Source organism: Pezoporus wallicus, unplaced genomic scaffold, assembly GCF_028554395.1.
Source record: "Pezoporus wallicus isolate ANWC-B61680 ecotype Strahan unplaced genomic scaffold, APGP_CSIRO_Pwel_v1 scaffold_7107, whole genome shotgun sequence".
NCBI lineage: Eukaryota > Metazoa > Chordata > Aves > Psittaciformes > Psittacidae > Pezoporus > Pezoporus wallicus.
Window position 1 is genome coordinate 7,086,268 of NW_026642114.1, and position 26,564 is coordinate 7,112,831.

Consider the following 26,564-nt stretch of genomic DNA (forward strand, 5'->3'; position numbering starts at 1 on the left):
AGGCTGGCATCCACACCTGTAAGCACAACACCCTGTTGGGTGGCAGGGGCCCAGCATCACCAGCTCTTGCTTGCTGACAGCAAAGCAGCACTCAGCCCTGGACAAGCCTGTCTCCTGGGACTCACTTGTTCCCCCAAGACCCTGCTAGGGCACAAAGCAAAGGGACAAGGAGTTTTAGCCCCAGGCTCCCATAACAAGGAGGAAGAGGGGAGGGAGGGCTGTGGCAGCTCTAATTCCTCCAAAGAGGTGCACATAACCACATGCTGCTTTGCCCATTTTGCATCATGGGGTAATAAATAAAACCTCTGAATTCACATCTGGAGGAAGCTGTAAAAGATGCTGGGACGTGCACAGGCAAAGAAAGGCGCTTTCTCCAAAGAGGGGTAATCACACCCAACACAACCCACAACTGCACCCAGCTGAGGAGGGAGCCAGGGCAGGTGCCTGCACCAACACGGAGGGTGCAGCAGCCCCCGGGGCAGTTCTTGTGGACAGATTGAGCCAAGCAGAGCTAAAGGAGAGGCTGGTGCTGGAAACTGTCCCTGCTGGCCATTCCCATACAGGCCAAGGATGACTAAAAGTCAGAAGTTAAGAACAAATACCAGCCAGCTCTCCACTGGGGAAGTGGGTAAGGGAGGAGCAAAGATTGTTTCCATTGACTTGACCAGAGAGTTCTTTCAGCTGCAGGAAAGACTTAAACTTTCAGGCCACATTGAGACAAAAACACAGACATTTTCAAAGTCAGCTTTTCCAGCTGAGCAGTGGCCTGGCTCTGCCATGTGTGTATCCCAAAGGATGCCTGCCAAAACAGGGAGAGGGTAGACAAGGTTGTGCCTCTGCATAGCCCACCATGGACATTTGCCTTTGGCACCCTGTCCCTCAAGGGGACATGGGGGGACAAGTGCCTTCCTGGGGCAGAAGGCTGTCATGGGGCAGACCAGCACGGATGGGAAGGTCAGCAGCTTGGCCGAGGCACAAGGCTGCTTATCTCTTGATTCCCAGAGCTGGGAGAGTCATGGCCTTTCTCCAGCCACACACCTCCCAGAAGATCTGCCCTTGAGGCACTGCCCTGCTTCATCTGCCGGCTCACATTTAAATGACCCATGCCTGCTGCCTGTCTGTATCCAGGGCAGGGTCTGGCTGCAAATTGCAGCCCCTGCAACACAGCTCAGCCCCTGGGATCCCACAACAGCCCAAGGGAAAGGCATGAGCCGCCTAGGGCTATGCCAGGCACCTGAGTGCCAAAAGCATCCCCAGCCCTCTGGCTGTCAGAGGTCCCCTGTTTGCACACTGCATCTCACCCTCTGCTCTGTAAAACCTACAAGGCACAAGGCATTGCCTGGGCCCCCGTAGCACAAAGCTGGCATGCAGGCAGCCATGGGCAGGTGCCACAGCCACTGCCAGTGCAGAAAAGGGACAATTAGTAGGTAGAGAGAAAGCTCCTGCTCCCCCTGCCCAGCCCTGCTGTGCTAATCCCACCCCAATTAAAGACCCCTCTTTGCCTTCATATATTACTGTGAGGCATTAATCTGCTCTAAAACAAGGCATTTCCAGCAGGTGGACAGGACAAAGCCAAACCTTAGGTTGGCAATGGCTCCCGCATCTGTCTGGGAGGTTTTAATTACCCTGACAATGGCTGGGAGGTTTTAATTACCCTGACAATGGCTTCAAAAGCAGAAAAGCCACGGAGGCCAGGAAAGCCCTGCAATCAGAAACCCAGAGAGGAGGTACTGGCTTAGCCTGCTACTCCAGGATGCCTGGGGCCAGCTTCTTTAGAGTACAGCCTCTTCTCAAGAGCAGAACCATCGTCCAGCCGCCTTGGGAGTACTTTTTCCCAGCAGAGCCTCCGATGCTGTGCATGGTGCTGGCTTCTTCTTTATATTGTTCTTTTCCTTTGTGCTTTGGGCTGCTCTTTTGCCAATAAATGCACTTTATAAGTGGACAAGCCTAATCTGAGTCAACATGTGCCCTTATCGCAGAGGGTGGTTCCCACAGAGCAGGCTTGGGCTGTCCTTTATCCAAAGGATAAGGCAGCATGTGCATACAATGCGGAGCAAATCGGAGGCAAAACTTTCCAGCCCCTTCCCAGGCCTTCCCACTGATCCTGCTAGTGAGGTTCAGCAGGTACTGCAGGTTCCAGCAGGGCAGGCACATGTCCAGCTTACAAAGCAGGCCCCTCTCACAGCGTCTTCATGTCCTTCCACAACTCCATCCAGGCATCGTTCAGAGCTCAGCTTTCTGAGGTTTTTGGGCAACAGTCACTTTCCTTCTGGCTACGTGGGCTTCAAAACAAAACACCACAAATTTTGGATGGCATCCCTGACTGATTAGAATTCAAACCACCAAGTCTGGAAAAGAAAAACCCCAACACCCCCCAGCTGTGTCAATTGCTGATTCAAGAAAAGTGCTTACAAAATTGCACACAAAGCACTTAGCAAAAGTGGCCTGAAATGCTTGCCTGGAGGTGAACTGAAGGAGGAAAAGAGAGGGGCTGTATGCTGTGCACAGATACAGATCAGCAAGGACCAGAACAAAGTGGGATGGAGGAAACATGTGAGCGACCCACGATCTGGAGGCAGAACCCCCCGGGACTGTGTTCCAGCTCCTGTGTCGTCCCTCTCCCCACTGCTGTCTTTTCCCTTTCCGCTTCCCACCGCTCAAACCCTCTTCCCCTCGTGTGACGCGATGCTGGGGCCAGGTCCACAGGTAGCCATCAAACACACCGGCTTTTTTGGCGGTGCAGAGCAAGACAGACCTTTGATGCGCCCCAGGGCAGCCGCGCTGTGTCCTCCTGCTTTCCAAAGGCCCGTCTTTGGCTATTGTGCTCACATCCTGAGCTTGTTTGTACACCCGTCTGCGGCACCCAGCCCTGCAGCCCCCCTGCCGCAGCGGCAGCCGCCCTGACCGCCAGATAAAAGCAGCCGGGCTCGCTGGGCAGTTGCTATCAGCGCAGCGACAAGAAGCACAGCCCCGCGGTGCAGCCGCTGAGATAGAGGAGCTTTGCCGGGCTGACCCTGTGCCACTGAAGGCTCCAGGTCAACAACAGCTCCTGCTCCATCTCCATCAGCCCCAGCTGCCCTCCGCAGGGCTGCCTGGGCACTTTGTCTGTTGGCAGGAGCTGTATCAGCCCTGCGCACGCCAAGGGCTTGTCCTTGTGGTGCTGTCCCCCTTGGCTGCACCTGGGAGGGACAGCATCTTGCCAAAAGATGTAACTGTCAGGCAGGAAGCAATGCTGAAGCCTTGCGCTTTGCTAATCGCTTCATCTCCCCGCTTCCTCTGAGCAAGGATAAAGCAGGGATAACTGCCAGCCCTGCTCCCTGTAGGCAGGGTCACTAGTGGAAGGAGCACAGAGGGGTCCCCAGAGGTCTGGGGGTTAAAATCCCAGTGAACCCCAGTCTTTGCAAAGAAGGAAGCCCCATTAGAAGAGCCAGCCTGTTTTAATCCCACTTTGACAGTGTCCAAGCATGAACACCTATGCTGGCCCTCTGTGCCCAGCCCCTGGCAAGCAGAGCAGTGGTAATGAGCATCACCACATTCACTTCCCTCCTTGTGTGGTAGGAGAGATGGAGAGATGAACTTCCCCACTGCAGAGAGGCAAAACAACCCCTGGAGGACTCCAAGGAGGAGATAGCACAGGATACTCCAGGTCTGCACTTTCCAAGGAAGAAGGGACTTCACCGCCTTCACCCCATGTCTCTCCCCCAGGTACCTGATGCTTTCTGGCTCCTGTCCACCTGTCAGATGCAGACAATGCAGAGAGCCAGGCCAGATGCAGGTGCTTCCTCAGGAAGGAAGCAAACAAGGGTGTTATTTTGAAGGGAAGATGGAGCTGTGGCCAGCTCTCAGAATTACCTGCCATGTTTCCACTCTCTCGAGCACATTTTCCTGGCTGCACGTGGCCCATCCTTGCCTCCCCCACAGCCCCTTTGCTACAGGAGAGGCAGCAGATCCTTTCCCAGGTACCAGTGCCTGCCACGATCCCCTCCTTCTTCAGGCAGCATGGCAGCACATGCTGGCACTGCAGCTGAAGAGCCAAGCTCCAGAGCATGGCTTTGTGTGTCTGGATTGCCAGAAGTGAGCAGGGTGGGATGACCTCTTCCAACATAGCACAATAGCTTTTTCTACAAGGGTCAGATCCAAATATCTCCCCCCTGTTTAAGTCAAGGCAGTTGAGAAAGGCAGCAGCAAATCCCAAAAACACAAGCAAGGGGATACTCATGGCATTGTGAAATTACTGGATATGGCACTGGTGGCTGGGAGAGACAGGAGGAGGGAGGGCAGGCTCTCCCAGGAGCCATGCCTGCCATCCCTGGCATGGAGTGGGTTTGCAGCATGATTCCAAGGTTGCAAAAACCTGGGTGTCCCAGCTCCCTTTCAGGAGCTGGTGCAGCCCATGAGTTGAGCAGGAAGCACAGCCAATGTGTCACTCAAATCTGCTCCAGGAAGGTGGGAGCTGGCACTGCCACTTCTTTCAGTGGCTCTGATGCAGAGGAAGCAGCTGACACACAGGGCAGAAGATCAAAGTCCTTCCTTTGTCCCCAGGTGCCTGTTGTCTGTTTGGCCCTGCACCCTGCAGTGCCCCTGTTTTGCAGAACATAAAGCCCATAGGAGCCTTTTGCCTGTCTCCCATCCCATGAGCCATCATATCTCCCACAACTTGGCACCTCGCTCCAGCACTTGGATCTTGGCTTTTCCATCCCTTCCAGATTGAAGAGCCATGTTAGTCCCTGCATTTCTTGACATAAAAGTGCTCAAGTAATCTCCCAGTGTTGTTTTTGATAAGATGCTCACGAAGCACTGGTCATCCTTTCCAGCCTGTTTACCTCTGATGCTCTTGTTTTCCTTCTGTTTTTCAAATGCCTTTCCAAAATGTGTATAGGACAGCTGGTCACACGAGGGTCAGCCATGCAAAACTGAAGTGAAACTGTATTTTCCTTCCCATATTTTGGTCTCATGTTTCAGCATTAATCCTGCAGGAGGAACACTGTCACATCATGGGGTATTGCACAAAGAAATGTGGAGCATTTGAGTCTGAGTCAAGGCACTCACAAGCCCCTCAGAAGCTCAGAGGAAACACGGACAAACATACCAGGGCCAAGATGCAAGGAAGAGGAATGCCCTGATGGAAGCTGGGGTACAATGAGGTGTCAGGACAAGCATGGAGGCTCCTGCACTGAACTGCAGGCAGGAGCCAAGACAAGCAGGGAGCAGATCGGGCAGAAGCACGCAGGAGCTTGGTGCAAGCCACAGATACCTATGGCATGGCGCAGCAGAGCTCAAACAAAAGTCTGGTGCAGCCAGTTCAGAGTTTAAATGCTCCTGGTCTTTGGGAAGCAGAAAACTCCAGGTGGAGAGTGATGACTCTTAGTTTTTATGGGCCTGAGCCATGCTAAAGTCATGCACACAGAGACCACACATCTTCCTGGGATGAGGGATCAGAGGTCAGCAGTCATCAGTCCTACACCCCCCCCTCCTTCTTTGGTCATTTCCCAGCTCTAGCTATCTCTGTTCCTTACAAAACCTTTTGGCCAAGCGGGGCAGCCTGAGCACCTGAGCTCAGCATCATCTACAGCACAGGCACCACTCTGCAAACAATAGAGTTGCTAGGCCAAAAAGAGGTGGCATCAGCCACTCTCACGCCAAGTCTGTAGCCAACACAATGTAAAGGGTGCTCAGCTGCTCTCAGGTACCATGTTGCACCTGAAGAACTCTCATTTTAAGGTGTTTCACTGCCAGTGCAAAACCATCCGAGTTTCCAGAATGACAGCTCTCTTCTCTTTTTCCTGGCAGGTATAGAAATGGGGAACTGCTCAGCATAGTCAAACATATTGTGAGAGGGAAGAGAAAACACCTGCAGCTAGTATCTGTCAGGGCAAGCCGGGGCTGGCACAGTGGGGCACACAGCAGCTCCTCCGGCAGCAGGAAAGCAGACACAATGCACAGAAGCTATGGGGAGAAACAAATCAGACTGCCCCTTTCTGGGTTACATTCCTGCGTTACTCCAGGGAGCCTCTTGAGCATGGGCTCTGTGGCAGTGACAGCAGTGTTCCCCCATGACTGGCATCACCACATGTGCTGATGGATGGCCTGGAGGGGAGACTGCCTCTGTACTGGAACCTGGCTCAAACCTCCTGGCACGTCCACCAGTACGTCTTGCCTGAGAGCTGCTTTACAGGAGGTTTGTCTCTAGACAGACGCATTGAATTTCATGTCTAGCTAATCCCACCTTTATCAGCACAGGAATGTAATGCTTTTCACAAAGCATAATCCTCTTTGCAGTCATGTGTTCTGACAAACTACCAACTTTCTGCTCCCGTCCTTCTTTCCTGGGAGAGGATTTGAGGCAATAATCCAGGCCTACCAATTTATTTTCTCTAATGAGAAAGGGGCAAATCAGCACAGCATTGCAGAACACATACACACACAAACCTTGAAGCAGTCCCTGCTTCTGTCATGCCTTTGAGGGATGCCCTGAGCTGAAGAAGCAGGGTGGAAACAGGGACCTCTGTTCATGCTGGAGCCCAGAGAGACAGGGCTCCAGCTGCAACCACAGCCAAGGCCCACTAATGACCATGGGCAATGCTTGAGGCAGCAAACATCAGTGGGTGCGTGAGGAGGGCAAGATGTTCTGCAGGGTCCATTTAGTTGGGGTCTGTATGAGATTAGCCATCAGCTGAAAGGAAGCAGAGCAAATATTACAGCCCTGGTAGTCGTTGGGAAGCTATGGCAGAGAGAGCCCCTGCCAGGGGAAGCTCCTTTCACAGCCCATTCAGTGCCTCGCCAAGCCGCAAGCCTTAACCCAGCATCACACTCACAGCTGGAGATCGACTTACTTGCAAAGGGCATGGGTGGTTTATGGGTTTCCTAATACTCCCCATTATATTATTTACCACTTTCACTCTAAAAACACTGGGCTGCCTCTTTACCCATTGCTCCACCTTATGAAGCCTACTGAAAGATGCGTGCTAGAACTTCATTCTGTCAAACGACCAACGCATTCTACTTCTCCTTCAAGTTCCTCAGAAACAAACCAGAGGACCTCACCACTCTGCACCTGCTGGTTATTAAAAACCAAGCTCTGCACACAGGGGAGCTCCCACCATGGAATGGGATCACTCTGCCTGCCCCAGGGAGAGGGCCGGGGTGAGGACCAGATGGGCTGTCTGTGCTTCTGTGCACTACTGCAGCTGGATCTTGTCAAGGCTTGACACTCTTCTCATTGTGCAAACAAAACCGAAACCTCAAGTAGCACAACATGAAGGAAAGGCACCCCGGGTGCCTCTGCTTGCTCAGGTCTAAAAAGGCAGCCCTGAGCGTGCATGACTTGCTGGGACCTGAAGATGCTGAGCACTTCCCAACCCAGAGCGAGCCCTGAGTTTGGTTTGCATCACCTAGGGAGAAAATTATTCTTCCTGCTTTCTTCCCTCGAAACAGAGAGGGTGGGAATGCCCAATCAGTGACACCCTACTTCTTTTGGCCGCAGCATGCTGTGGCAAGAGCACACCCGTCCACAGTATGAACATCTAAGAGGTGTTAGAACACCTAAAGAGGGGTTTGACCGCCGTCTCTATGCGGGAGGCTGCTGTCCGTGCTGCTTCCAGCCCTAGCCGCGGGACACACAGAAACACTTCTGACAGACCGCGGCTTCCTTACATCCCTTTACCCGCAGCGGGGGGGAGGGGGGCGCTGAGCAGCGCAGCAGTAGCGGGCCACCGCGCCGAGGACGCTCCCCTGCGCAGCTCCGGGACCTAAGCTCACCAGAGCGGCAAAAACCACCCCAGCCCCTGCGCCCGAGCCACGGGCACAGCCTGAGAGCAGCCCTTAAGGACCCCGAGGCGGGGCGGGGAGAGCCGTGCCGCGCGCGCCTGTGGCTGCGGCGGGCGCGCTGATTGGCCCCGCGGTGCGCAGGGGCGGGGCGCGCAGAGCAGGGGTAGGGCCGCGTCGCGGCGGTGGCTGCAGTAGTTGGGTCTCGGCGGGGCGAGCGGGAGCGGTGGCGGTGAGCAGCGGGGCGCGCTGGGCGGCAGGCGGGCGGGCGGGCGGGCGGCAGGCGGGCGGGCGGGCGGCAGGCGGGCGGGAAGGGGTGGCGGCCGCCCTGAGGCGAGGCGGGGAGAGGTAGCGCGGCGCGGCCAGAGGGTGCGGGGGCTGCAGGGCCCGCGCTGGCGGTGCAGTGGCAGCAGCAGCAGCAGTCCCGTTGGCGGCTGGGCGTGCGCGCAAGCACGTGGCCGTGGCGCAGGCTGCCATAACCGCCTGACCTTCAAGGCGGGCAGGGCTCCGCTGCGGAGGGGAGACGTGCCCTCGGCGGGCGGCGTATCGCCCGGCCCGCTTATCGGGCAGCCCGCAGCCGGGCCCTGCCCGCGATAGCGGGACCGCCCAGCCCCTCTCGGGAGCCCAGTCCTATGCTTTTATTTGTTGGTTTTTCCTCCTGCCCTCCTTATTTTCGAGGGATTGTGGTTGTTGGCCGTCTCCTGGGCTGCGTGGAGGGAGGAGGGAGCTTCCCTTCCCCGTTAGGTGCCCGGAGTGCTGGCTCTCTGCCTGGCCTGTTTGTGAAGGGGTTTGGGCTATGAGGGACTCGGGGGGACCCTGTGCTCCTGGGGGAGTAGGGAGCGTCCCTGCCAGGTGTGATGGCCTCAGGCCATTGTGCTTCCCTAAGTGTTCCTCTCGGGTAGCTCGTCTGCCTTTTATGCATGCCGTGTTGTTCCCCGCCTGCCAGCTGGGAGCCTGGGCCTCAGATTGTCACTTGGAAAAGCTGCTGGGGATTCAACTCTGCGTACTCTTGCCCTGAGTGAAAGGTGAACGTGAAATGAGGGGATGGCCACTTTTAACCTTTGAACTCCAAATAAAGCCTGCTTATATTTCAGAGCTCCCAGGTGTAAAGATAATCCATATGCACCCAAAGACCAGTTCAAAGTCATTTCTTAGCAGCACTGCTTGAGGGCATACTCAGGCTGCATGCTCACAACCTAAGCACCTGCACCAACCCAAGCTGTCTTGTTGCCGACTTACAAAGCTTTTTCCAGCATCTTTCCAGGAAGAAATGCTGAAGTTTTATTTTGAGTTGCAGCAGATAAGTCTACTGTCTAGAGAAATCCAAGTGATTGAAATGCTTTTTGAAGAGTTGCTCTTGGCTACTCTGGGATATTGTGCAGAACTCATACTGCCTTCATAAAGTGGTAAAGAATATAGCCATCTAGAAGAGACTTTGCAATTTTAAGTGTTTTGGCAGTGTTGGGTTTTGTCGTGCTTTGAGTTAAAGGCATTGAGCCACTTCTGGCTAATAGTCGGACTCGTCTACATCCTGTCAGTGAGGTGGGCTCCAGTAACCTTAGATATGTGGTGTGTGTTGTCACAGCCAAGCAGTGCCTCTTGCCAGCATTCCCTGAGTGGAGGTGCCCCTACCATTAATAAGACTCTTGGCTGAAATCAGCTATCTGAGACTGTCGTCCTCATTTATACGCATACCGTCCCCATCCCCAATCCCCGGAGTTCATTAGGAGTCAGTTTGTTCATCAGAACTGATACTTACAGTAAGAGTATGTGAACTTCTATCATTGTGACTTACTTAGAAGCGTGCATGTAAAATCCATGGGCAAGTGTTGTATTGGTGACAGTGACCTTGGATATCTTAGGTAATGGCAGAGGAACACTGTGACTTGACTGCTTGTGTTCTGCACTTCAGGGCTTTGGTCAAGTTGGTGGGTACTCCTCCAGAAGGCAATGGACCATGCCAGAGCAGCAATCTCTAACTTGGTAAGACACAACTCGCTGTGCCATTTGTCTCTTGGTGGGCTGCTGGTACTGCAAGAAGAAAGGTTCAACCACATGCATGTCAGTATTGGGGAAGATGAGAAATCTAAAGCAGTGTTGGGTGCTGCTGTGTGGGTTGTGAGCCAAATGTCACTGTAACTAGCTGGCCATGATAAGGGAGTGGCTTATGCAGTTCAGTGCTGTTTAGTTATCGGTAACTGCTACAGTGTCTTGGGTCTCTCAGGAAGCTGATAAGGAGGGGGGGTCGAGCCTTGAACAATGTTCCAGGAGGAAGTGCTGCTGAGGAAGCTGACAAATGCCTATCGGGACAATCAACGTGTGTTGTATTATGTTACTTTAGGGGTGGGAATTCAACCACAAGTCCAGCTTTTGAATGTAATGTGCTTTGAAACAAATGTGCTCAGACAAGCCTGCAGGTCCTAGAGAGCTTGAACTGTGAAATGACCCTAGGCTAGGCCTGCAAATGTGATGGTTTGGTCTCTCCACAAGTGTGAAGGATATGTGGGGTTGAAGCATGTCTTCTGCAAAGGGTGAGGGAAGCTGAGCTATCAAGCAGCTGAGCAGGGGCACTATAGGACAGGCTGCTGCATTGTGCTTTCTGAAACGTGAGCAGCCAGCCACTTCATTACTGGTAGCATGCGTCAGGATGGAACTGCAGGTCTGAAATTACATGGTATCGTTTTTACCAGCCAAGCTGATGTATGGTCTCTGCACCTTCAGCCTCTCACTTGCAGTTAGAGAGCAAGCTGAGAACAGGGCTTGAGTGCTTGCAACCAGCCACTTCTCCAGTACTGTGGAGAGGGGCTACAGGACTGTTGCTCCCAAAACTATTCCTCTGGCCTTTTAGCCAGTCTCCTGCCTGTCCGCAACACAGCCATGGCCGCAGGCAAGTTCAGCAGCTCTAATGGAAGCTGAATGGTTCTGCACAGTGCCTGGCTATGCCTGGAATTGAGTTTAACTGGAATTGAGTTTAGCTGTCTGTTAATCTGAGCAACTGCCTTGTGCATGGGCTACTGTTCTGTGAGCAGTTGGACTGTGTGTTGCAGCTGTTCAGAAAAGTGGGCTCCAGGCTGGAAGCTGGTCTGCTCAGGCACTGATAAACACTTGCTGAATGCTGCCAGTTGCTGGTGGATGCAGGCAGTGTGTCCTCAGCTTTCATGTTAGCTGAGGTAGCAGGATTCCCATGGGTCATCTCTCTTCAGCGCAACAGCTTTGTAATACTCATCAATGATGTAATTTAAGAGTAGCCTGGGCTGTTAAACACAACACCATCTAGATGTTGCATGACAGTATTTACATGAAAGCGGATTTGGCTCAAAGGCACAGCCGTACAGGAGTTGCCTTCCCTTTCCTTCTGTGCAAACTGCACATGTTCAAGTCAGATCGATGTGCTCCTGATTAAGACCAGGAGTTTCTGCTTGAGTCAGCCTTTGCCATGGGGTAATGTGGGAAATGCTGATGCCATTGACTGTGTCATATCTGAAATAGACTCCAAGCTAGACTTTGACCAGTGTCGCTTTGAACTTGTGTAGGGCAAACAGATGCTAAATAGGCCCTGGAGACCCTGTGTTGGGTCTATGTCTAACTGTTCAAAGGAGCCAGCCTGATTTACTGAGAGCCAGATGCTCAGGCTGTGCTGCAGCAGTTTCAGGTGAACAAGCTGTATTTGATTTGGAGCATGGGTGCAGCTGGCTGCAGGGACTGTATGTAGGCTGATGTAACACTCTTCCATTGCATGACTGTCTTTCGGTACAGTTTGGTGGCGAGCCAATGTCATACACGCGCTTCAGCATTGCCCGGCAAATGGATGGAGACAACAGCCATGTGGAGATGAAGCTGTCTGCTGATGATGAGGAAGGAGGGGAAATTGGGAGACAAGAGCATATGCATGCCAGCATGCCTCCACGGAGGAGTGTCAAGAACCTCTGCTTCCTAGTCATTGCAGCTCTCCTCCTCCTTTTGATTGGTAAGGAAGGGTGGGAGACAACCGCATGAAGTGGATTCTGGTATTGAGCATATCTGAGGCCATTAACATTTGGCTCTGTATTGGTTCATGAGATAATTAAAGAGCCTGAATCCAGGCTGCAGCCTCTTGTCACTAAGTATGTCTGTCTCAGACTTATGGTACAGAATTGGCACAAAGAAGCGTGAAATTCGGCAGTGGAACTTAGCTGAAGGGTAAACTGGTCCATGTGGCAAGTGTACTGGTTTTCCCTTGATTAACTCTTTAACACTTTTCTAGTGATATGGCTTAACATGCCAGTAAAGCCTCTGGTGCTTGTCTCAGAGTTTTAACTCTGCCTCTGGACTAAAGTAAGCATTCTTCTTCCAAAGTGGTGCTGGATGGAGTCTGCCAAGCACAAGATCAGATTTACAGTGTATCTTAAAACATGCCAGCTGAGGCACAATGTCAGGCTGCATAGTCACGCCTGCCCTTAGCCATTCTAGCTTGTAAAAAATGGTGTGAGAGCAGAGATTCATCTCAACCCTGAAGCTGCTTTGAATGCACTTGTGTGGTGTGTGGCTGGTTTAGTCATCTGCAGCACAAAAAATACCTTTTCTGTCTGTAGGGTTTCTGATTGGCTACTTGAGTTATCGTGGACGAATGCAGAAGGCTAGCAGGTGTCTGGATGGAAGTGGCAAGTGTGAGATGACTCCTACTGCATCTTACTTAATGGAGGATGAAACTGAGGAAGAAGAGGTTCCTGGACCACCTGTCTTATACTGGCCTGACCTCAGAACCCTGTTGTCAGGAAAGCTGTCAGCCAGACGTCTCGAGGACAGCTTGAGGTAACAGGTCCAGAAAGCTTAACTACAGCTATGAGAGGCACATCCTGTGAGCAGAACTCCTCAAGATCTTTTGGAGAGCAAGGGCCTTAAAGATGGTGTGGGGTAGTATTGTGGTTAAACATGGCTTAAATGGCCCATCCAACTTGGGTTTGCAGGCTGCAGCACTGCAGTGCAACCCAGTGCTGTAGCTTAAGCTATTATCTGTTACCTACAGGCAAAGAGCAAACAAGGACTCTTTTGAAGCTGGACAGATTGAAGATGAGAAAGCTGCCAGCTACATCCATGACCAGTTTAACAGCTTCCACTTGGATGAAGTCTGGAATGATGAGCACTACATTAAGCTGCAGGTCAAAGGCAGGTACGTTAATGAAGAGGTGCACATCTCTTCCTTGTAGTTTAGATATCTGTAGTCTTGAGCAAACACATGATTTCTGTTGAGAGCAGTACTAAAATTGTGAGCCAGTTACCGCTCTCCAAAGAAGGCTTCAAGCTAGTCAAGCAATAGCTGCTTCTATCTCTTCTCGTCTGGTAGCAGCCCTGTGGATTTTTCCTGGGCAGCCGATTCCTCAAAGCATACTTAGGAAGTAGAGAGAAAACAAACTTGAGTAAAAACTAGGCTGAAGGGCATATTGCCTGTGAGTAAAACCGTGTGTGTGAGCGCTGTCGTCACCCAGATGGGTGTTGTGGACCTGGCAGTGGCTTCTATTGTAGCTCAGGAGGATATCAACATGCACTGTTGTTGGCTGACAGCTCACACCTTTGTGTTACTTGCCCTCTTTGTGCTGGGGGGGAGACAAATTTGCTTAGCTTCTCTTAGGAGGTGACTGAGAGACCTGGAAGCGCAGATTCTTTCTGCCTTGTCTTAGAAATTAGCCTTCATTAATGTCTCTGAACAGCCCCAGATATTCTTGCATGGAAGTACTGGGATGAGTCTGCTTGCTTCAGGCTCTACATTGACTTGATCGTAATTGCTGAAATATGGGAGCTAGTTAAATACAGAGTTTATGTATGAAAGAACATAACACTGTCTCTTTACTTTTAACAGTAGCAGCAACAGAGTGTCTGTTCTGCAAAATGGTGAAGAGGAGGAACTGGAGAGTCCCAATGTATATGTAGCATACAGCAAGACTGACTCGGTTGTTGTAAGTGACTCCAGGAGGATCTGAGAAATGTGCTTGTGTGCTTACCAGGTGGCAGTGTTCAAAATATGTACCTTTGAGATATGAAGTGTATAAGCCATCCCCAGTTAGAGACCTGGGGTGGTGGCGGGGAGAATTCAGTGAGGAGCAGGCCCATGTTTTCAGCAAGAAGTGAAAGTAACTGTTTACACTTCTGTGCTGGGATCCAGACAGGAAACGTGTCAGAAGTGTTGTTCAAGCAGGCATGTTGCATGTGATCAGTTTAGCTGATTGAGCTTGAACACCCTACTGTTACCAGGAGTCACTGGTACTGTGACTCTGTAGGCTGTATCAAGGACCTTACTGACATAAGACTGTTGCATTTATAACCAGTGTTTCTGTCTCAGGGCAAACCAGTTCATGTGAACTATGGACTGAAAGCTGATTTTCAGAAGTTAGAGAAGCTGGGTGTTTCACTGAATGGTGCTATACTCATCTTCAGAGCTGGAAAGATAACCCTTGCTGAGAAGGTAAGCAGTCCATGCCTGGCCAAATGTGGCAGCAGGAAGCCATGTTTCCTCCTCTTTGAGGTTCAGAGATGTGTTTGTTTTTGTCTAGGTCTCTAGAACTTGTGTTTGTAGGCTTGTCCCTGCAGATCTGGTCTTATGTGTATGCACTAAGCTTCCACATGCAGATCTGGACACCAAGACTGAACAGAGCTGGTTACCATTCATCATGGCATTCTTGTCCTCTGACAGTCTTGCTGGGACAGCCAAGCATCTAGAGTGATGGCGGCAGCCTGTGGGCTATATGGTGTTGCTAGATGCAGCAGCAGAGCAGCCTTGCCTTTAGAACACCTCGTGTTGCTGCAGCCAGATACTTTTAAATTTTGGCTGCAGTGTCTCACTTGGTCTGGGTGAAGGTGGTGGCACTGCATGCCCAGCCAGCTGCCTTGCATGTTGCTGTAATGCTCTCTGTGTAGCAAGTAGAACCAAATAGGCAAGCAGGCTAAAGGATCCAAGTCCTGTACACAGACTTGTTACAGATGTCTGATCCAGAGCTGTCCCTGAGGTGGGTGCTTCTGGGGAGGCTCGGGCACAGGACTCTGCAAGCAGGCACAGTCTGACTGCATATAAGACACAGGCAGAGCTGAAAACTGCTTCTGCAAGGGGTGCTCACTGGCTCTTCAGTCCCTTAACCACTTTTCAAGCTGGTATCTAACCTTGCAAGAGTGTTTGTGCTGGTGGCATGTCAGAGGCAGGCCTTAATTCCCCTTGCTTGCAGTGCAGATGTGCAGTAAATGTTCCTGTTTGCTTCAGGTTGCAAATGCCCAAGATGCAGGAGCAGTTGGTGTCCTGATGTACCTGGATCCCTATGATTACAAGAACACGGATGAACTTGTCCCCTTTGGACATGTGAGTATGCAGCTGGCTCCCCTGTTCGTGTTCTTGTTAAACTTTTTTTGCTGTGGACTGCAGCAGTCCTTCTGCAAGCCTCTGGCTCAGCAGTGCTTCATACCTTTGTGTTAGATGAAAGTTGTTGGGCTTCTCTGATACTTGAGGGCTCCTCTTGCTTTTTACAGGCCCACCTTGGAACTGGAGACCCTTTCACCCCAGGCTTCCCTTCTTTCAACCACACCCAGTTCCCACCAGTGGAATCTTCTGGACTACCTCGCATCCCTGTTCAGACCATCTCTAGCCAAGCAGCAGGCCGACTGTACAGGTAATAGTTTCTCCTGGCTTGCAGGCTAGGCTGCTGTGGCCCTCGTGGAGAACTGAGGATGATGTTGAGGTGCTTTGAGCCCAGGGAGCTCTCTGCTGGTCTCTACTGTGTATCGCAGTGAGCATTTACTGGAACTGGCTGGAGAAATGCTGCTTTTGTCTGTGTCCATGTCTTATGTCTTAAAGACTGAACTTAAGCTAGTGTTGGGATTTCTCTTGGCTTCTGCCTCTGACCTCTCCCTGCATAATCAGTGGTACAGGACTGAAGGCTATCTCCTGAGCAGGTCCTAAACAAAGCTGCATCTGCAGCTGTGTAGGCTTGCTTTCTTCACAGGATAACTACATGAGGTTAGAGCTGTATGAGTTCAAAGAACCTCTCTTTCCCTTCAGCAAAATGGATGGAGACAAATGCCTTCTGGAGTGGAAATCTGGGGTCATGGGATGCAAGATGATGAGCAGCGCAACCAACGTGACAGTCAAATTGAGTGTGAACAATGTTATGGTGGACCAGAAGATTCTGAACATCTTTGGTGCTATCAAGGGATTTGAAGAACCAGGTAACAGCAACTGCCTTGTGGCTTAGTCTTGAAGGGAACCCTTCCTCTTCTGTGATCACCAGATGACAGCTGTTCGTACAAAGACAACAGCTTCCTTAGCAGGACCAAGACCCTTCCCAAAGGGTCAAGGAAAAGGCTGAACCACACTGCCAGAGAAAGGCTAAATGACAGCAAGCAGTGTGCCAGATTTAGGAGTCAGACTTCATAATGTGTTTCTAGCAAAGGCTCAAAGTTGCTCTTTTGATAAGTGGTGTTTACAACCTGAAGCTTGCAGCTCAGATCTTGTTGTCTCCTTTATAGATCGATATGTTGTGATCGGAGCCCAGAGAGACTCTTGGGGCCCAGGAGCAGCCAAGGCTGGTGTTGGAACAGCCATATTGTTGGAACTTGCCCGTGTGATCTCAGACATAGTGAAGAATGGTAAATACTTGTGCAAAAGCATGTGAGTGGGAGGTGTGATGCAGGTTTAATTCTCTATGTGTTAATACTGGGGAGTCCAGCAAAATAATCCTAAGGGAAGGCAACAGGGAATCTGATTAAGCTTCCTGGAAAGCTGTTGCCTTTACAACATGGATAACGTGCCTACAGTGAGCACTTGCATTCACTGCGTGCTTACATCTGGTATTCCTTGAATGCAAAAATGTCCATGGATAACACGCTGTGTGCAGCTCAAACTTGAGCTGTTTGTTGGGCAGCCAGGCCTGAAGGTAGGAAAATACTGATGTGGTTGACCAGCTAGAGCAGTGGAGGCTGCATGGTGGCACTTAGTGTGAGTGCTCCTGTCTCCAGGGTTAATTTGGGGCTCAGGCAGCTAAACAAAAAAAGGAGGGAAATGCAGACAGCATGGTTTTCTTACACAGCTCTGCAGCATGAGAGTCTGGGTGAAGTGTCCATGCATCTGCTAGTGTGCATGTTTGCAGCAGCCAGAGCACTTCAGCTCTAAGGAGCAGGAGATTCATCACTCCATGCCCTCAGTGCTGATCTACATCTCTATGGGGGAAGGGCAGACATCTCAGTCTCCCTCTTTGCAGGTGGCTACAAACCAAGGCGCAGCATCATCTTTGCTAGCTGGAGTGCAGGAGAGTACGGAGCTGTGGGTGCTACTGAATGGCTGGAGGTACTGTTTCTTTGGTGGACTTCTGCTTGGTGACTACACAGTTGTGATTTCCTGGTGTTGTACTGCTACTGCTCATCTTAAAATACTTGTTTTGTTCTAGGGGTACTCTGCAACGCTGCATGCCAAAGCTTTCACTTACATTAACTTGGATGCTGCAGTTCTAGGTAACTTCCTACTCTTAAGTTTCTTGAAACTGAGTGGGACCAGAATAGCTTGACTGATATCCCTTAACCTCCAGGAATGGGGGCTGTGCCAAAGGTATGCAGAGCCTGAGCCAAAAGCAGGCAGCTCTGCTAGGTCCCAGTAGACTGTACTGTGTCTGCTGAAGATCCTATGGCAGCAACCTGTAGATCAGTTGTTCCTGGGTCACAAGGCTGAGCAGCTCTAGCAGCAGTGGCTAATTGTGCCAGCATGTCAAATGTCCTTGTCTTTTTGCAGGCTTCAACCACATGAAGATATCTGCTAGCCCACTGCTGTACACATTGCTAGAAAGAACTATGAAGGGGGTGAGTTGAAGGGTCTTGGGCTAATCAAGGTGACTGGTTTTAAGGAAAGCAGCCACAACTGTGCTGGCTCATTTTTCCCAGCTGGCACCTTCCGGGGAGAAAGCCCTGAATAGGAGAAAGGACTGAGATACTCCCTGGGGGCCCTGTTTGAAGTCAGCTGTGCTCTGGAAACTGCAGTTCACACATGCAGAATCTAAAACTGGCAAATGCCACGGTTCAGTGGGAGGTGAATGCTTGTTCTGCATGAACTGTGTGGAGAAAGGAGATGCTTGACTGGCATCTGTACAGCAATGTAAACTCCAGGATGGACCTGGAAGCCCCAGCAGAGGTCAGAACAAGTGCAGTGACTGTTAATCTCTGCGCAGGTGAAGGACCCAACAAAGGATTCAGGAAATCTGTATGACAGAGTTGGCTCTGACTGGGTAAAAACAGTGTAAGTATTGTCATCCTGTTCTTTGGAAAAGCAAATCTCCATAAAGGAGCAAACTAAATGGCCTCTGCTGGTTGTGTTGGAGTGTCATACTGCTGTCTGGGGCAGGCTCTACCTGCTGCAGTGGGATCAGGCAAGCATGAACAGTGTGCTTGTTACACTTAGTGCTGTCCCAGTCTGCCTGTAGGCAGCCCAGACACCTTTTTGTAGAGCAAGAACAGCCTTGTCCAAAGACAGGTGGCCAGAAACGGAAGAGAGCCCTCAGTGCTTGGCTAGATTGCTTACCAAAACCAGCCTTGTCTAGACAGGGTAGTTGAGTTGGCTTACAGCTTCAACTCTAGAGCTTGCAGCTTTTCTCCTGGTGTGTCCAAACCAGTTGGTGACTACTTGGTACTTGTCTTTTGCAGTGTTCCCCTTGGTCTGGATAATGCAGCATTCCCTTTCCTGGCCTTCTCAGGAATCCCTGTGGTTTCCTTCGGTTTCTGCAATGTAAGTGCTATCCACCTGCCTGATGTACTCATTCTGTGCAGCGTTGTAAGGATATCTGCTCTTCAGGGTGGCAGAACACAAGGTGCTGTCCTAAGCTCCTTGTCCATGCAAGAGCCTTTCTAGGGGAGGAGATATAGGTAGCCTCTGGACCTACATCTGACACAGCCTTGTGGTTGTGTCAGTACTTGCTGCAAAGGCAGCATCTGGGGCATGGTTGGCCTACAGTCTCTGTTCCAGAGTCCTGAACACTCATATTTTGTTGGGAGAGGGCGCACTTGCTCTTCTGAAGGCTCAGATGTTGATGTTTCAGAAGGTAAAAGTACTAAATAATGTCATGCTGTTGGTGCTTCAGTGAAAGACTGCTGTGGCCTCCTGGTCAGCAAGCGAAGTGTGTTGGGGAAGCAGTACTGTTGGCTAAAGCAAGTACTAATTCAGACTGTTCAGGTGGGGTGCTGCAGCTTGGGGCTGGAGAAGGTGGCATCAGCCAGGCAGCCTGCTCTGTTACTGCAAGGTGTGTAGCTGGGAACCTTTCTGATAACAGCTTCCTCTGCTTATGAATGCTTTTGTTAGTGACAGACTTATTCCACAAAAAAATTGAGTTATCCTGCCAAGGTATGTACTGCCAGCACATACGAGACTGGGTGATGGGGTTTGCCTGCCTGCACTTCTGCATTCAGCTGTGGTAGTTGAAAAGCTCTATGTATCTTTGTGTCCAACAGAGTAGTAGAGCATCCTGCTGATTGCTGGAAACTGTGAGGGATGAGATGCAGGAGCTCAATTCCCTTCCCCTGTGCTTTTGAAATTTTGCCCAAGTCTCGCTACTTAGCAGCACAAGGAGATGGGATGCGGTAGAAGTAGCAAGCAAGCTGCAGTGGGAGGTAAGAAGTGCTAGCTGGAGAAGCAGTCTTGCCTAACTTCAGTGCCTGCCTTCTTGCAGAAAGATGAGGAATATCCCTTTTTGGGAACTACTGAGGACACTGTGGAGAACCTGAAGATGATTGACAAGTTGTATGATCTTATGCGTGCTGCTGCAGAAGTTGCTGGACAAATAGCTCTCAGGTTGACCCATGATCATGAGCTTTACCTGGACTTTGAGCGATACAGTGAAGAACTGCTAGCGTACCAGGAGAAGTTTTTTCCTTATGATCGGGATGTGAAGGTAAGAAAGGCTCTGAGTGCATTGAATCCCTGCTATGGGGCCATGTGCTAATAAGGCTCTGCTGCCATTGGATACAGCAGGGTGGACATCTTCCTCCTTTGGGCACCAGAGTGTACCAAGATGTGACAGGAATTGATCTTTATAGAGCAGTACAGGCAGAGTCACTGTGTAAGACAGATTTAGCTAATCTGGCTGTGGTGAGCTCTTGAGGAAACGGACACGGATGGTTTCTTGTCTGGTTACCATTTGCAGTACTGTGGAGCTCTGCATCTCATTTGCACCTCTTGCACCTCTGCTGAGAGCTCACAAGAAGCTGTGGGTGGGGAGAGACGTCACTGGGCTCAGTGACCTCAGAGGAGCCTGCCAGGAACTCGCTCTGCTACTTAGTTAAACGAGGGGGGGGGGGGGGGGTTGGAACGGGATGACAACAAACCCAACATTTTCTCTTGGTAAGAAAGCAGCAAAAGAAGAAAATCAGGTTTGCTAACAGGTCCTCCCTCACAGGCTCTGGGGCTGACCTTGAACTGGCTGTTTTTTGCCCGTGGTGACTTCCAGCGAGCTACAGATACACTGAGAAGAGACATTGCGAACAGTGACAGGGAAAACAAGATCGTCCGCAGGGCCCTGAATGACAGGATCATGAAGGTGGGTACAACTGGTTTTCCTTTTTTCATGAAGGAAAGAAAGGTTGGGATGGGCCTTTTCCTCAGGTGTGCCATGGGCAATGTGCAGACTGGCATCTCTTTCTTTGCTTAGTTTCAGCATGACTGACTTCTTCACTGGCTATTGAGAAAGGGTCTAACACAGCACAGAGGTGCAGTGAGAAAGGGCTGGGTGGGGATCAGAGGTCAGGAGCTCTGTGGCAGATCAGGAAAGAAAACTTGGGAGGTGAGGGTATAACCCTAAATTTGCACCCCTGCTTCAGGTGGAATACGACTTCCTCTCCCCATACCTCTCGCCAAAAGATGCTCCCTTTCGCCACATCTTCTTCGGCAGAGGCTCCCACACCCTGCAGAGTCTGCTGGAGAACCTGCAGCTGCTGAGAACCAGCAGGGACAGCGTGGATGTGAACATGCTGAAAGAGCAGCTGGCCCTGGCGACCTGGACCATTAAAGGAGCTGCCAATGCCTTAGTGGGTGATATCTGGGATACAGACAACGAATTCTAGACATGGCAAACACCTGGGTAAGGTACAGGATTAGGGATACCCACTCCCTAACATGGTGTTATTTTTCTGTAGATCCTTTGGCAACAAATATTTTTCAACCAAAGTGGAGCATAAAATTTAAATCTCAACTTGACAAATTCACAGGAGGCAGTTTTAAAGCAGGTACTAGGATTATCATGAAATCTGCTCTGACCAGGCTCCCATCTGACAAATGAGTCATGTACAGCTGCTTGCGGGGCTTTGCTTTCCAGTGTACTTGAGAACCAACAGCTCAGGTGACTCCTGAAACCGGTACCTTGAGTGGGGAGGTACCTCATCTATTTAGGGTTTTAATTGTTGGCCTCCTAAACCTAGTGATAAAATGGGGAATGGATTCCTCTTAACTCTTGTAATGAGGATCCCGTTTCTGGCAGGGAGCTGCAGAGATCAACCTGTAGCTCAAAAATAAACCAACCTAGTAATAGCCCGCAAGTGCTGGATTATCAGCAAGCTCTGAAGTGCCCAGCCTGCCTTTACTCAACGGGAGAGTCCCAACATCTTACAGACTTGTTTTTGCCAAGGCAGGTCTTGATACCCAGGAAAAATGACCCAAAGATTATCTAATGTCCCTTTTAGATCCTTAGCTGGCACCTCAGCGACTCCTGTGACATTAAGGAATGGCTCTAGACTGGCACTTCAGACCTTGCTGCTATGGAGCCTTTTGTGAAATCGAGTCTCTTGCTGGCCAAACCCTGTCTGACTGATGCCATTTTGCAGGATGGCTCTTGTTTGGCACTGAGATATTTATTTGTTTATTTATTTATCAGTGACAGCGTTCACTATAAATGGTGTGGTTTTTTTATAGAAGATAATTATCGGAAGCAGTGCCTTCCATAATTATGACAGTTATACTGTCGTTTTTGAATAAAGCAGCATCTGCTATTACAATCAAACATGATACTGGAACTTTGCATTTAAAATAACCTTAAACAGGTCCCTCAAAAACCAAAAAGTTTTGGAAAACTAGCAATTAAGCTTTCTGTGGCAAAAACACCGCTCTGGAAGAAACCTAAATGTGCAAACCTGGTAGCAAGTCTCCAGGTTGTGCTCTAAAGTGATCCTTGAAATGCTGAAAATCGGAAATACTAGAAATGTGGCTGCCCTGTGGTGTCTGTTCCTCTCTGTGGGTTTCAGACCCCTCTTTGCACCCCTTTCTGGATGCAGTGTGCTCTCACAGGGAGCACAAGCTTTCCCCTTGGCCGCAGTGGTGGAGCTTGCTGTGTAGCCCTTGCTCCACCTGTGGCAACACACAAACTACTTGTACTTCAGATTAGGTATTGGCCCAATATTTAAATGGCAGCTTCCTGCAAACTTCCAGTACCTTATGTATCATGAAACCTAACTGACATTATCGGGGGCAGTGTCTTCCATAATGTGTAAAGAACAAGGTAGTTTTTGCCTACCACAGTGTTATATCGGAGGCAGTGACCTCCATATGTTGCACTATGGGTGTACGTAATTATCGGGGACAGTGTTTCCCATAATTGTTCTATGCTTATCATGCAATGTCATCTGCGAAGCTTGATGGTTAGTATCTAACATGGATCAGTTTCCTGCAGTCTTATTTTTTCACTCTCCTGTGGTGATGCAAATACAAACTTCGGTCTGTTATATGCTTCCCTATATTCTACCTTCTCTGTAGGCTGAACTGTTTCAAATAGGTGTGCTGTCTTGAAGTGGCTTCCTGCCTCCATTCATGGGGCTGGTGCTTGAATGTTTTGTGGAAACTAGGCTAGTTAGACTGTGTGCTCTGTGATTTAGTAAACTTTCTTCAGCTCTATTACAAGGACTTGGGGAGTTAAAGGTGAATGTAGGGCCTGGGGCTAATGCTGTCTGGAGGGCTCTGGTCACTGCTCTAGATAGGCATGCTTGGTACCTGAAGGCTGGGGGATGCTGCTGTGTGTGCAGGGGAAGTTGCTTGCTCCCCAAGTCCTGCTGGAAACTGCAGTCTTGTCTCCTGGGTGTGTGTGGAGTGGCACCTCTCTCATGGTGCCCCTCTGCTGCCTGCTCTGAAGCTGAACAGTGCTGCCGTGTGACACCTGCTGAACTCTGCTGCCTGTTCCCAGAAAGCAACTGGCTCGTTGCTGCCAGCGCTGTGCTCCGCAAACAGTTCTGGCATTTAAACCTAAACCAAGTGAGTGACCTGAGCCCCAGCAGTAGTCCTTGAGGGAAAGAACAGTGTTCAGCTGGAACAGAGGCCTGGCCTCTGCAAGGAACAGGCAAAGATGAGCCCCCAGCATGGTCCCTGAGATCACCAGTGTTGAAGGCAAGTTTTTTCACCTCTCTCAAAGCCCGATGCCCAGGCTTGTGTGACTCCATGCTGCTCTGAACTATCCTGCTGTCCCTGAGGCATGTGACCAGCCCCGCCTGTGTTACTGTTTCCTAGTGACACTTCTCCGGATGGCATTTAGGAGCTGCTGTCTGGGAGTCCTCACTGTAGTGTTTGCATGCATCTTGATGTCAGAGTTAATCATGTGCTTTGTAGCTGGCAGAGAAAGACAAAGCCTGTCTCCTGGCTGGGCAGCACAACCGTGACTGCTGGGATGTTGGGATGCCTGGCGCAGCGCTGGCATCGGAGTGGTGTGGGGTGTTAAACTGTTTCTGGGTTACCTGCTGTCTGCTAGAATAAAGTTTTAAAGCTTCAACACTCAACTCCTCTCGTGGGTTCTTGACCAGCCGCGATGCTGGTCTGGTAGTGTGTGAGATGGGGGCAGCTGGAGGGAGGCAGGTCTCCTGCATCGGCCTGCAGTGATGTGCAATAGCAAGTTCAAACCTCAGTATGCTCCGTGGCAGTGCGTCCTGCCTTGGGCCGGCAGCTGGCACGAGGATTCTGGCACTCAGGTGGAAGAGCAGCCTCTTGGTCACTGCATTGATCCTAAAGCACCTGCGGCACTGGGGTAGATGGTGGAAGTATGCAGTGTCAGACTTCCCGCTGGCATTTGGTTGCTCATGGAGCCCTGGAGAGCTCTGGCAGGGCTGGAGCTGCTTCTCCAGGCCAAGGGCCTTCTCGTGGGAGACTGTGCTGGTTCGGGGCTTTGCATTTTAAATATGCTCAGCTTTCCTTCCCTAGTGCTAGTCTCTCCTCCTTAAGAAACGCTGCATCCCGTGAAAATGCACCGTTTTGGAGGGGGAGGCTGCTTGTTCCTTAAGGGCTGTCCCTCCTCTTCCAGCAGGGATGATTTACTTCTTGGGAACACGCTGTCTCCCGCAGCTCCTTGCCCAAACCTGGCAGGGCTCTCTCCCTGCAGTGGCGGGGCCTCTGCAGCCGCCGGGCGGGGCCAGCTCCTCCGGGGCAGCGGGGGACAGGGCTGCAGCCGCCTGGGAGCAGGAATCAGGACTGCTCCGTGGCAGCGCGGGGCTGCCCGTGCCCTGCGCCCCATCTCACACCTCCAGCCCCTGTACCGGAGCGGCCCCCGGTTTGGTGCTGTTGCTGGTGAGTCTGCCCCCCGCGCCCCGCTCTTTCCCCGTCCGCCTGCCCGTCCCTCCCCACCCCGTCGCCATCCCCTCCCCGCCGTTACGTAAAGCGGCGACGCGGCGCCTTTAAGCGCGGGGCCGGCCGGGCGCGCACCGCCCCGGCAGCTCTCGCCGGCGGCGGCAGGAGGGGGCGGTGGCGGCGGCGGCTGCTGGGTAGGGGGGAGCGGCGGCGGCGCCGGGGCTCCGGCAGCGCGGCGCGGGGGGGTCGCGGCAGGGGGCGGCCCCGGGGGGGGCCCCCCCGGTGAGCGGTGCCGGGGCTGCGGCCGCGTGCACCATCCGGGGTCAAGGCGCGAGCGGGGTGCCGGAGGGCGGGGGGTTGAGCCCAGGGGTACCGGAGGGCGGCGGAGTGGCCCCAGGGGTGCAGGAGGAGGGGGGCTTCACCCAGGGCGTGCAGGAGGCGGGGCTGGGGGAGCTGCCCCGCGGCCAGGAGCTGGTGGCCGCGGGCGGCGGGGGGCCGGGGCGCGGCGGGGGCCAGGGCCGGTGGCACTGGGTGCCGCTGGGGGAGCGGACGGGCTTGCAGGAGTGGGGCGAGCGGCCCGCGCTGGTCACCGCAGCCGGCGGCGGCCCCAAGCCGGGCGCGGAGCCGCGGCGGCCCCGGGAGCGGGGGACGGCCCGGGCGCGGCGGCGGGCGCGGGGCGCGGAGGAAGCGGCGGCGGGGGAAGACGGGGGCAGCCCCGGGGCGCAGCCGCCGCGGAGAGCGCGGTGCGCGGTGCGGGGCGTGCAAGAGCACGGCCCCAAAGCCGGGCAGGAGCAGGGCCTGAGCCGGCGGGCGCAACAGGAGCGGGGCGGGGGGCGGCGGGAGGCGAGCCCCCCAGGCCGGGCCCGCTGGTGGGTGCGGCGGGGCCGGCAGGAGGAAGGGGAGGCCAGGGGCGGGGTGCAGGAGGAGGGCGAGTTCTACTCGGGGGAGCAGGAGCACCCCGGCGGTACCCCCGCCACACGGAACCCCGCACACCGCCCGAGCCGCAGGCGGGCCGCCCGGCTGTGAGGCCGGACCCGGCACCCGCTGCTGGCCGCCACGCGGGGGATACCCCCGGAGACCGGGCTGCTGCCGGCGTCGATCTGCGTACCACGGCCCGACCGGCGGGCGGGCGCATCCTGCCTGACATGTGGGCTGCCCGGAGAGCGGCCGTGCCGGTCCTCTGCCTGCGGTGACGCTGTGGACCCGGCGCAGGATGCGGTGGCAGTGGCGGTGAGCACAGAGGTAAGAGCGAGGCGCGATCCCTTGCAGGGGGTGGGAGGTGTCGGTGTGTAGCACTGCGGCACTGCCCGGCCGTGCTGTGCCTCACCGGGCACTGCTGGCACAGTGCCCCGTGGTGCTGCCGGTGCTGCTGTCGTGCCCAGGCGGCAGTATGCCCGCCCCCCCTGCTCCTGCCTGCCAGGACAGAGCAGGCAGTGGGGTCTGGAGTGAGTGGGTGCTCGGTGCCCTTGAACCCTCCCAAACCGCAGCGGAAGCTGGGGGAAGGTTTTTTTTTTTTCCTGGAGAAAAGGCGGCTTTGCTCTACCCCGGGCTCGTGGGAGCTCCAGCGCTGAACAGAGGATCCTTGTCCTCCCGAGCCGGCCCTGCGCACTGGGGTGTTGTGTGGCTGCTGGAACCCGAAGCAGCGATGAGGTGCAGGGAGCCTCTACCCACTGGCTTGGTGGGCTACACCGTGTCTGTGTCCAGCCACACTAGCAGGTTTTTCTCTACACACTCGGGACCCTTTGGGTACTTTTGTTCTTTGTTGGTTTCGCATTTTTTAATAAAGCCTTTAAGTTAAACCGGGTAAGGTGGTGCCGACAACCCAGTGAGGGTCCCACCTCGCCAGGAGAGCCCCGCTGTGCTCTCCCGGCACTGCCGGACCCCTTCCCTGCTCTGCAAGTATCCCGGGATGGGGTTTGCAGGTCACCGGAGGAGCCAAGGCAGGGACAGTGTCTCTGCCGCAGTGCTGCTGTCATGGGCCAGAGGCTGTGCAGGGCTCAGCTGTCTGGGCAGGGCAGGCTGGGGCAGAGCCCGGCGCTGGTGCTTCCCCACGCGCTCACCTCCCTGGAGCCGCCTTGGTGCATCATTGTGGGGTGCCCCAGTGTCGTTGGGTGCTGGTGTCAGCTCACTGCCCCATACAGTGGGTCCCCCTCATCAGTTGCTGCATACTCTGGGTGTCATGCATCCCCCCCATTTCTCAGCCCTTTGCTGACCCGACTCAGGGCAGAGCCCTTGAACAAAGTTTGTCAGTGCTGGGCTTTGCTAAAACCAG

At 52.8% G+C, this 26,564-nt stretch overlaps 2 protein-coding genes across 2 annotated transcripts; both read left to right on the forward strand.

Annotated features, from left to right (window-relative positions):
- The first annotated feature begins 9,553 nt into the window (after positions 1-9,553).
- TFRC (transferrin receptor) lies at positions 9,554-23,511 on the forward strand. Its single transcript, XM_057427019.1, has 18 exons — positions 9,554-9,747; positions 11,521-11,731; positions 12,336-12,555; positions 12,770-12,913; positions 13,601-13,697; positions 14,081-14,203; positions 14,993-15,088; positions 15,256-15,395; positions 15,785-15,951; positions 16,252-16,371; positions 16,983-17,068; positions 17,169-17,232; positions 17,507-17,574; positions 17,940-18,007; positions 18,412-18,493; positions 19,431-19,652; positions 20,157-20,297; positions 20,578-23,511. The coding sequence occupies exons 1-18, from the start codon at positions 9,715-9,717 to the stop codon at positions 20,818-20,820; spliced, it is 2,325 nt and encodes a 774-aa protein (XP_057283002.1). The 5' UTR covers positions 9,554-9,714; the 3' UTR covers positions 20,821-23,511.
- A 29-nt stretch (positions 23,512-23,540) lies between these two features.
- On the forward strand, positions 23,541-25,833 carry LOC130608849 (uncharacterized). The gene is made up of 3 exons (XM_057427206.1): positions 23,541-23,551; positions 24,384-25,534; positions 25,713-25,833. The coding sequence occupies exons 1-2, from the start codon at positions 23,541-23,543 to the stop codon at positions 25,483-25,485; spliced, it is 1,113 nt and encodes a 370-aa protein (XP_057283189.1). The 3' UTR covers positions 25,486-25,534; positions 25,713-25,833.
- The last annotated feature ends 731 nt before the right edge of the window (positions 25,834-26,564 follow it).

Coding starts and splice junctions, on each gene's coding strand:
- TFRC (XM_057427019.1), top strand. CDS start 9,715: ATGGACCATGCCAGAGCAGCAATCTCTAACTTG. Junction 16,372..16,982: donor CTCAGACATAGTGAAGAATG/GTAAATACTTGT, acceptor CCCTCTTTGCAG/GTGGCTACAAACCAAGGCGC. Junction 18,494..19,430: donor TTTCCTTCGGTTTCTGCAAT/GTAAGTGCTATC, acceptor GCCTTCTTGCAG/AAAGATGAGGAATATCCCTT.